This window comes from Daktulosphaira vitifoliae, unplaced genomic scaffold (genome assembly GCF_025091365.1).
Source record: "Daktulosphaira vitifoliae isolate Bord-2020 unplaced genomic scaffold, ASM2509136v1 Scaffold_1, whole genome shotgun sequence".
Taxonomy (NCBI): domain Eukaryota; kingdom Metazoa; phylum Arthropoda; class Insecta; order Hemiptera; family Phylloxeridae; genus Daktulosphaira; species Daktulosphaira vitifoliae.
In genome coordinates, this window is record NW_026099572.1 from 55841549 (window position 1) to 55853331 (window position 11783).

Sequence of the window (11783 nt, forward strand, 5' to 3'; positions counted from 1 at the left end):
AAAAAATTAATTATTGAGATATAGCTATAGACCTAACGTATAACTATTATTTAAAAAAAAAATCAACTAAAAATATTAACTGGATCAAAAGTTATTTAAGTTGTCAGTGAGTGGTGGGCCACCCTGTATAGATCATTATTAAATAGTCACTAATTTAGTTGCAAAAAATATTAAAAAACATGTAAACTAAACTCATAATAACCCACCCAACTTAAACAAGAACTTTGAGGACAGTCGACCATGGAAAGTCAAAGACAAAAGCGGAGTAGGTTTTTTACCTTATCCTAAGAGAGAAGAGGTTCTATGATTAACAGATTTGATATTAACATAACAGTTATTAAATAAATTAGTGTTGTCATAAACATAAAAAAATATAAAACAAAATTAAATAAAACCATAAGATCATTTAAATCGAATTAAAATAGACAGATCCTAAGAACAATAAGAAGAACACACACATATATATATATATAATAAAATCATCACAATGAAATATTAAATTTAAAAATTAGTAATAAACTTATAGCCAAAGAATTTGGTGATGATCAATGAAAAAAAAACGGTAGCACAGTGGGGTCGCGGCATAGTATAGAATTATTTTAATAGTAATATTTTGAACGTTTCACAGTTTTATTTAAATAATTTAATTTTTTTTTAAGTAAAAGTTATGAGTTCTAGTTCATATTTTACTTTTATTTATAAATAANTTTTTTTTTAAATAAAAGTTATGAGTTCTAGTTCATATTTTACTTTTATTTATAAATAAAGTTATCGTTTACCCCTCTCGTGAAACCAGGATGTTTAAAAGTTTAAACTTTCCATTGACCGTACAAAACTGTTTTTTAACACGCTTCTATTAGTTTCACGTGTATGTTGTTTGTTTGTTGTTTGTTTGTAAGTTTGTAACTCTCCAAACGCCACGCGTTATCGCATATTCCGTCGTCTAGACTAGACTGTCATAACGCATTCACCCCTCCCCATGCCACGCTCACCACACGACGGCACACTATTCCTATAAAAATTTATTTTTAGTTATCGTACCCGTATACGCGTGCTTGTCATCAATATTATATATATATAAACAATTTTTATTTTGACTGACCAATACCGCCCGCGTCTAATGCGCCTTACGTATATATATATTTATATATTCCTACCACCGTTTATACCTCAGGTATAACGTTAGTCCTACCCGCCCGCCCACAAAATACTGTTATACCTAGTGCATGATACGTTTACGTACTTAAGTTGCATTATTTGTATATATATTCTAATTACTATTAAAATTTATATATTAACACGATTTATTCTAATTAAGAGATATAAAGTATTCATTCCGATTACGAGGGATGATTCCCGTATCGTCATTTTTCGTCACTACCTCCATGTTCCGGGAGTGGGTAATTTACGCGCCTGCTGCTTTCCTTGGATGTGGTAGCCGTTTCTCAGACTCCCTCTCCGGAATCGAACCCTCATTTCTCGTTACCCGTTACAACCATAACTACTATCATAACTTGAAACTAAAAAGTAAAAAATAAATATAGTTTAAAAAAACTAAAAAAACACGCTTTTAAAGCACATCGAACTAAAAAGTTAAAAATAATTTTTAAAATAAGCTTAAAACAATAATGAACGAAAAATACTAGTATTATTGTAATAAAAGCGTCGGGCGCTCAATATACGAAAAATATGGCACAAAGCACCCACGCTTTTATTACAATAATACTAGTATTTTTCGTTCATTATTGTTTTAAGCTTATTTTAAAAATTATTTTTAACTTTTTAGTTCGATGTGCTTTAAAAGCGTGTTTTTTTAGTTTTTTTAAACTATATTTTTTTTTTTAATTTGTCTCTATGGTTATAAAATAATGTACTATTGTTTTATTCAATTAATACGGAACATGATTTCATAACTATTTTTTTAATTATTTATTTTTGTTTAATTAGATAACAATTGTGATGTGAATGATGATTCAGACGTACTAATTCATTATCCCAGGGGTCAGAAACCATTTAATAAATACCTTTAAATTAATTTTCTTGAGCTAAATTTTTCACATAGTTCCAGTATTATATACAACAATTGTGTTAATTTATATGCATGATTTAAATATTTAATAAATAAAATTAATTATTACTAACATTTCCTTTTATTAGTATTGTCAATAAATACGTGTTACTTAACAATGTGTTAAGTAAACATTATTTTAACGTGTTATACTTATACATTAATAATAATAAAAAATTTAAGTAAAATTTATGTATTGTACATAAAAAAAGCAGTAGCACAGTATTGATGTGGCATAGTTGGATCAAGTATAGATGATATCTGACAGTTATCAAAATCACTATCATAAGAAACGGTTCGATGCAAATCTGTAGATAGTGTTTAATTTTAAGAAATTGTTATATTATTTCAAAAGCAACAATAACTCTTATTCCCTTAATTTTATTCCGATTAGTTATTTGATTTATAATTATAATATATGAATAAATAATACTTACAGTAATTAAATTTAGCATGAAATTGATAGTCAATAATTTAATATTGTAAATTTTACGGAGATATTATAAAAATAATAAAGTAGTTGTACATTTCTTTACTTTTAACGCGTAACTAACAATCATTTTTTTAGAAATGATTTATATAGCAACAAGTTACAAAAATATTTGGAATATTGTAGTCTAGTAGTAACACATACAAATAGAGTAAAAAAATTATCAAATTACAAAGTAAAATGATATAATTTTGTAATTGAAACCTATCATATCGAACTTGATTCGTCAATAAATACTTTGAAAACATTAGAAATTAATGATTTTAATTGTCTGTATGGAGAACATGGTATAAGTAACTGGTTAATTGATAAATTAGAATTTTGTTTCAATTTTTGAGGGTAATATCTTCAACTAGATACAAATTGTAATAATTTGACGTATCGTTGAAAAAAGTAGGTCAAGTTAGAGCAGAGAAAATAAATGATAGTCACAAAAAAATACCTTCTCAGCTTTGCATCGAAGCTAAAACCTAAAATATAGTAAAATAATTTTTATATGAATAAGAAATTTCTTCTCGCAAGGGGCGACTACAGTGATGAGATCCTTGATCTTTATTGACGTTATTGAATATAAATGAGATAAAAATCACATGAGTTGAAAATTTATTCTAAACTAAAAAAAATGAAGAGAAAAATGCAAAAAATTCCTTGCCATACGCGGGTGGTAACCTTATAGCCCAAGCGAGTAAAATACAAGTTTTACCGACTAGGCACCTTACTTCGCTTCCGACGACTGATAAAAATGGCAATTTAAGCTAGTTCAAATTTCAAAATTATTTTTCTCAACTTCAAAAAAGCAAAAAAATTTAAATAAGTTTAACTTTCTATGCTATATCAATTTGATTTATATAATATTTATGACAATCTGTATTCCACTTATCAGGTATTTTAAAATAAAATAAAATACAAAACCTAGAATTTTAACACAAAAATAGCATATTTTTGAATACGGTAGTTATTTTTACCATGAAAATTCAAATCCAGAGGTCAATTTTTTTTTTCAAATTAAAGTATATTACATAAGCTTTATTTTAACATATATATAAAAGTGTCAGTATTTCTAGAACACTTTCAAAAATTAAGTTGAAAAAGTTAATTTTTTGTGAAAAACTTACCAAGTGAAACACTTCTTATGGGCTGGTAAATAGTCAAATATTCACAAAAATATATGAAATGATAGGTAAATACCTAAGGTATCTAAAAAAAAAAATTATATTAATTTGTTCATTTTTAAAAAAGTTATGACAATTTTAATTAAAAAAAATTGAAAAAATGTCGAAAATTAGCGATTTTTAAATTTGTAATTTTTTGGGGGTTTTCTCCCGTTTAAGGAGAACGAAGCAACTTTTTTAAATTTTTGAGGGTAATGTCTTCGACTAGATACGATTTGTGATCTTTTGATGTATTGTTCATCAAAATCGGTCCAGCGAGAGCTGAGATTGACCGTTCACAGACACAAAAAAAAAAAAATTAAAAAAAAAACACATCATAGTAGAATTAATACCTTCTCAGCTTCGCATCAATAATAAACAGTGATGACGACCTTCTAGATAACAACCAATAACGTTTATCGACCGCTACACGCGTAACTGTCGTTTTACCCGCATTTTTGTCTTCTGGTATATTTTCCGTACTGTCACGTTTTACGCACAGTTGTCGTACTGTTCCTTTGATCGAGGGGATCGTCCCGCCTTATCGTGTTGATTCGTTTGGAGTGAAATTAAATCCGGGGGATTGTCCTCGAGCGCACGCGAAACCAATCGTGTTGTCTTGGAATTCACCTACACGATGCGCGGACGAGCGTTTTCCATTTAGCAGATGGACATGAAATTCAAGCGAGACTGCACTCGAATGGATCCAATAATAAAATCGCCAATCGATTTTGTATTTCGACTCGGGCACTTGTCGGTTTCCCATACGTGTTATTATAGCGCCGCACACCATTCAAGTCGAGGCGATGATGTAGTTTTAAGGGCGCGACCTTGGACTTTGCTTGTAATAAATGTGACAATCGTCCGTGTTTCTAATGTAAAGACGTGCGCCATTAATAGACGAATCGGCCAATCCGTGTAGCTGTAATTGAACGGTTCTATTCTCACATAACACATATACGTTGGAACACCGATTAATTGTGCACTGTAATTCGGCAGCGACTTCCGCCGCAACTGGTTCGTACCACCTTAGTTTAATGTACGTTGCATGGTAATTTTTGCAACTGTTAACGCCGAGCAAACCAAGGGATCGAAAATCGTTGCTCTACTCGATTGATTTGTACGCTTCGTTACATTGTTTACCATGTTTCCACTTACTGTATACTTTAATGGATCCGATGGCTGGTCCAACGCTGGCCTAATATTTTCGTCGTGTCGTTATCGATAACGCGAGGGACGTCGTTATCTGTATTGCATTCAGTTGGTGAACTGTTGGTGACGACCATTTGTCGTCGAACAACCATATTGGTCAACAATTGTTGACCGGTACCTTTCATGACTGCAATAATGTTGTCTCTTAACGTTATGGCCTCTGTCTGTTTCATTAACCAGTCGTCCACGTTAAAGTCATTAACCAATGATTGACACGCGTCAGGATATCGACATTCCGCCAGCTTTTCTACTGTTGACGGATAACTTGCACTTACTGTACCCATAGTTGTAAAAAATACTTTTAAAAAGTATTTTAAATAATACTCAAATATTTAAAAAAAAATGTATTTAAAATACTATTTGAATACTTTTCATACAAAAGTATTTGAGTAATACTCAATTACTTTACAAAAGTATTTCAAATACTAAGAATACAATTAAAAAATAATAATAATGTTTTTATTTTAACTAAGAGCAAAAGGTTCCACCTAAATAATTACCAAGAGGGTAATTTGAGTCAAATATTGAGTACTCTTAAATTAAGAGAACTCATTTATTATTTTCGATATTTTTTGTTAGAGGTAAATAAAATTAATTATTGGAGACTAATCAGTGAAAAAAATAAATATTAGTACACGTGTAAAAACCTGTAAAGTATGTCTTATTGACAATAGAGTAAATCATTTGAACCTGCAATAGGCTATTGTAGGTTCAACTGATGTATTAAAAATAGATGTATACATAATAGCATTTAGATAAGCACAATAATTATGTTATACTATAATGTAACATATAAAATAACAGAGAATTATTCTCAATTTTCATTTTGACTGAGTTTAATTTGCTTGCTGTGTTACGGTTAGCAAATTAAAAAAAAAAAAGTATATTAATAGTACTGAATATTAAACAGTATTAAATACTAAATAATTGTATTTAAAATACTACTCAGATACTTTTTATTAAATGTATTTAAAAATACTATTCAATACCAATGAAAGTATTTGAATACTTTTATTCAAATACATTTACTCAAATGCTTTACGCCTTTGACTGTACCGTACGTCACAGCTCGCAGGCGGTCGATTCTCAGTGGCCTCTTTGAATTATCACACTTATTAAATAAGCCTAAACGATTATCATTTCTCGGCCACACTTTCCACCCGTCTAGGTAAAAAAGTGTAATACATGTATAAAAGTGCTAATAGGTTTAGTGAAATCTTTAGTGTTCAATAATAAATCATTCACCCTGTTAAGCTATTTAAATAATATATTTTAAATATTTTTAATAATATTTCACAGTTTTATAGATTTATAAAGTTCATAGCTTTGTAAAAAATTATTAATATTTTTAAGTTTTAATTTACAAGTTTAAAAAAAAAGTATTAGAATGCATAACCGATTTTAAGAAGCCTACTGCATATTAAAAGTGTTTGTACAGAGGAGTAGATAATTTATGGGGAAATGTGGGGGTGAAAACATAAACCCGCAATATCTAGTGCCGATACGGGTTGACAATTTTTAGTTTTATCAATTGATATTATCATTTCTTCATTATTGAATTCAGGTATACTTTATGAGGGATTGGAGATCTTCCTAGCATTTTGATATCTCCACTGATAATCGCAGGGTAACAATGATCATATAACTATTTTCAAAAATTGACGCGATGTTTCGTTTGATATTTAGTTAAAAATATATATTTTTTTTTTTGTAGTAGTATTAATTTTATGAAAATATGGCAACATTTTTTATTGTTTTCACCATTGTTTAGGCCCCCTAAAAAAATCTGAATTGAACACTATATTTTTTTAATATCCATAGTGTAACCATAAGAAGAGGTAGAGGAAGACCAAAAAAGAGATGGAAGGATGCTATTGAATGCGATATGAGAACACCTGATGTGAGAGATCGTGTCAAGTGGAAGTTTAGGATAAGGGTGGCCGACCCCAAGTAATTGGAATTAAGGCGAGGAAGAAGAAGAAGAAAATCGTGTAACCATAATGGTTCAAGCTATATTTTTATAAATTCCGATGAATTATAAAAATCTATTGAATCTGATCAATGTTCAATGTGCAAACATTAAATATTGTATAACAAAAGCGGCAAGACCTTAGTATTACAAACCATCTAGAGAAAATAAAATATGAGTTGTTTTTCTTATCAGGGAATACATTTTATGACAGTTAAAATTAACTTTATTTATTTTGTGAGTACATTATTATTAATAATAATGCAGAAGTTTTTTAATAAAAAAATTAATTTATGACGATAAAATTTGGTTCTATTTGCATTTAAATATTTTACATATGTGTTCGTTTTATTCATTCCCTAAAATAAATTTAGATGAGTTTTTAAAAATATTTGAAAAAAACATTTTCACATTTCTTTATTGTGCGGTAGTATAGTGAAATAAAATTATAATAAAACTGCATTATGCAAAAAAGTGTGAAAATATTATTTGTGATTACGTTGGTGTTTTTAGAATTTGTATCAAGTGATGACACTGAACAAGAAGTTGAAGATTTAGTTGCTAGATATGAAATTTTAATGGAAAGCGATTCTGGGTACGTAAAACCAGAAATTTCGACAAATACGGAGGAGTTAAGAAAATTACCAGCTGAAACATTGAAAAATATGATAGAATTAGAACTAACTAACATACAGTGTGGGTACGTTTACAGTAGTCTTCATTTATTAACTTTGTTAGAAATTTTATGGAAAAAAACAAGCTTTATAGCTTTTGTTATACGTTCAGAACGACGAAAATCAACTGGAAAAAAACTACGTAAAGAACATGGTAAACCAAAGGACGATTCTATAATTGTAGTAGCTAACGAAATGTTAGCTTCAGTGTATCGTTTTGAATTTAGGCCAACATTAAATTTGATGTGGTTGTTTTTCTGTTATGCTGATTATTTAGATAATTATGATCTTGGTTACCATCACATTAGGAAAGAAATCAATCCAAAAGAATTTACTTTTGTATATAACGAGCTGACTAAATTTACCCAGGAATTTTGTCATCTTAATAATGCTTACAACAATAAATTCGTTGATGGCACTTATTATACTGACGTGATAGAAATTTTTGATGATAGAAAAGAATCAGATGAGGTAAGGAAATTTTTGCTACGCTGTAAAACTGATTTGACTCAACGAATTGTAAAAAGTAATCATGACACTAAGATGTTTAGGAAAACTTTTCTTGAATTTCCTATGCATCGGTTGAGACTAAATAGAGCAATAACTAATGAGATTTTTATAGAAACTATTTTGAAAGATTTTGGTAAAATAGAAAATTGGAAATTTATTAAAGAAAAATTAGAAAACGATTACTATTTGTCATTTTCTAATCACCATTTGATAGATCGACTCATAAGTTTAGGGAAGTATCAACAAAATTTTATAAAACTACTCAAAATCATTCTATTACAAGTAACTTGGTCACGTTTAGTACGTATACGAAAATTTCTTTTTGATTTAAACTCTTCAATGTATTTCGCAATAAAGAAATTCAAAATCATATCGAGAAAGTTTTCTGCGTTCTTGAATATGCAGAGACTAGTTAGAGATTTAAAATATTTTACTAATTATTTAGGTCTATATGATGACATTCAATTCAATAGTTACGTTGAGAAGATATACAAAATAAAAAACATCACAATAACAACTTTGAACGAATTAATTAGTAATACAGTCACAACATTAAATTCCTCTTACAAAATGTTATTTAATTGTACTTCCACGTATAATGCTGAAGATACCAACACTTTAGGTTCATTCTTATTATCTGTGTACATTAATCGTGTAATGTATGGCATCGATTTTAATGTCATACAATCTTTTATAGATTTCACTGAATATTTAGAAAAGTTTAGGGGACAAACTAGCGAAAATATTGATGAAAATGTAGACGAAAATATAAATGAAATAGTAGACGAAAATGAGATAGTATTGGCAAATTGATGAAGAAATGTTTTTCAATTTAATTCGCTTTAATGAAATAATAAAATATTATATACGCATGTAACATACATGTATTCTTATTTATGTATTCTTTAAATCTAATAAATATCATAAAAAATGTCATTTTTTTATAAAACCTCGTTTTCAGGCCCGGATTATACTTATTTGATACCCAAGGGTCAAATTTTCTAATGGGCCTCAAAAAAAGATTTTTCATAAAAACTGTAAACAATGTTTCTATTAAAATATAAATAAAAACTACGTTATAACTAGTAATGAGCATTTTTGAATATTTTAATCTATTCGAATTGTTTTCATACAACCGAATAGTTTATTATTAGCATATACTATCTAATAGTTATAAAAACTATTCGAATGGGCTACTGAATGGTTTTAAAAAATATTCGATTAGTTCTACCTAAAATTTTTACTGAGTACACTTAATTATAATAGGAAGATGATTAACAAAAACGTAAAATATATTATTATACAATTAATAATAGTAAAAATTAGTGTAATAAACCAAAAATAAAAATAAAAGAAAAAGAAAGAAATATAAAAATAAATATTTTAATGTAACTTTACTAGAAAAGTAATATAACATATGACAATTATAAAAAAAAAAAATTTATAACTTTAAGTACATAAGGTGTTTAAAAAGTAAGAAAACACATCAATTGTTTGTAACAACTGATCTGTTTCCTTACTTACTGAACACTCTTTAAAATAAATGTTAAACTTAATCAAATTACAATTATAACCATAATTTCGTTACATTTTTAGTCTTTTAAATTATAAGCTTAATTTCACTTAATCTTTGGATTTCTTTTATATGATGACTTTACTGTATAGTGTACAAAGTAAACTTTGGCAATAATTTTATACTAATACTCTTTTCGGTACTTGAGGAAATCACTCACGACACATACATTAAAGCAGGCAAGTAGCTAGGATTACACGATTACCCCAACTTTGGGGTAATACTTTGGTCACCCCGACCAAAGTATGGCCAACATTTTTCTTAGGTGGCCACCATTTACTTACTCCTCCCCTTGAAATTATTTATCAATTACTTAGTATTATTTAATTATTATTATTACTCAATTATTTAAGTTTTAGAACGTGGGTGTTTTAGCCATATATTGAGCTATGGGGTGGCCAATAAATATTTAGGGTGGCCTGGCCACCTCTTAGCTACGTGCCTGCATTAAAGCCTCACAAATAAACAAATAATTACAGGAGCTATAGCTCAGTGTCAACAATATAAGCAAGATCATCAAAACAGTCCTTAGATTTTCCAATTTTTTTTCCTAGCTATTTTGTGTATTTTTTAAAATAAAGGATGGTCATAATGAGTTCAAGTATAACCAAGGTTTAACGCAGTGGGGTACTCATGATTTTATTTCTAATACAAAAAATATAGTGGTTAAACTCTTTTTAGTTGATTTTTTACCTAAAAAATCTAAACCAAAACCAGGTTTAACACAACCAATGGCTTAGCTTAACTTTGAACTTCCATTAGAATTTTTCATGGTTTAACACATATACTATACAGGTGCGGCAACATAACTTCCTTTTTTGAAATGCACGCCATTCAAGTTATATAGTTCGTAGCGGGACGAGAGTGGTGTCATTTGACAGTCGTGGTAATAAAGTTTTGTTCTCATACCAGGCAGTCGCCATGATGCGTTGGAACAGTGAGCAGCGTGTGTTTGCCGTGGAGGCTTACTTTTCGAACAGACGTTCTGTAATCGCAACTCAGCGCGCCTTTCGAAATCGCTTTAACGTAGTCCCGTTCCAGACAGGAAATCTATTGTTACATAGGTAAATACGTTTAGACAAACCGGGAATACCACAAAACGAAAAACTGGAGTCCTTCGGCCCATCAGATCACCTGAGAATATTAAGGCAGTAAGAACTTCAATCTTGCAATCCTCATGGCGCTCTACGCGTAAAAATGCGTTTGCCTTTGGACTTGCCGATCGTTCAGTGACGCGAATTTTTCACGATGACCTACATTACCATCCAAACAAGTTGGCGATTGTGCAGGAACTCTCCGACCGCGATTTTAATTCTCGAAAAAATACATATGAGCCGCTTCTTAAAAACGTTACTGAGGACGCAACTGTTTCTTACAGCGATGAAGTCCATTTTCATTTAAGTGGACGATGAACAGAAAATACGCTACTGGGCTGACATCAATCCGCGAGTATTGCATCAAAGGCCTTTGCATTCGCCTAAAGTTACAATTTGGTGTGCAATTTCCTTTGCCGGAATTGTTGGTCCTTGGTTCTTTAAAGAAAATGAGGTCACAGTGACAGTGAATTCAGACCGGTACGTGACCATGTTGGAAAAATTTTTTCCCCCACGACTTGACGAATTGGACTTAGGGACATTTGATTCCAACAGGATGGAGCAACGGCTCACACTTCGAGGGCATCAATAGATGTGTTAAGAAAACACTTCCCGAGGCGCCTTATCTTAATAAGGGGCGATTTGGAGTGGCCTGCCCGTTCGCCCGATTTGGCCCCTTGCTTTTTTTTTTGTGGGGTTTTTTGAAATCCCGCGTATATTTCAACCGTCCAAGGACCCTACAAGAACTAAAGGCCAACATACAGCCAGAAATTGCCAACATACCCGCTGCTATGGTGGCAAGGGTCATGACAAACGCTGGAAATCGCCTTATTCAATGTATGGAAAATGGGGGGTGTTATCTACCAGATATGATTTTCAAAACTGTGTAAAACGAAACTTTAAATATGTGCTTACATTCTTTTAAAAATAATAATAATAATAATGTTATATAATAATAATTATAAAATGTGTTTTATTGTATTTTAAAAAAAGGGTGTTATGCTGCTGCACCCTGTATTTTAATAAAAGAATATGGATACAA

General features: G+C 30.0%; 1 protein-coding gene across 4 annotated transcripts in view; it reads left to right on the plus strand.

The window, feature by feature from the left end:
• Positions 1-2143, plus strand: part of LOC126894135 (uncharacterized) — a 10752-nt gene extending 8609 nt beyond the window's left edge. For all 4 annotated transcript variants that reach the window (XM_050664902.1, XM_050664899.1, XM_050664900.1 and 1 more), the window contains one exon: positions 1948-2143. In XM_050664902.1, coding sequence (XP_050520859.1) covers positions 1948-2030 — 83 coding nt within the window. In that variant the 3' untranslated portion in view covers positions 2031-2143. The remainder of the gene's footprint in view (positions 1-1947) is intronic.
• The last annotated feature ends 9640 nt before the right edge of the window (positions 2144-11783 follow it).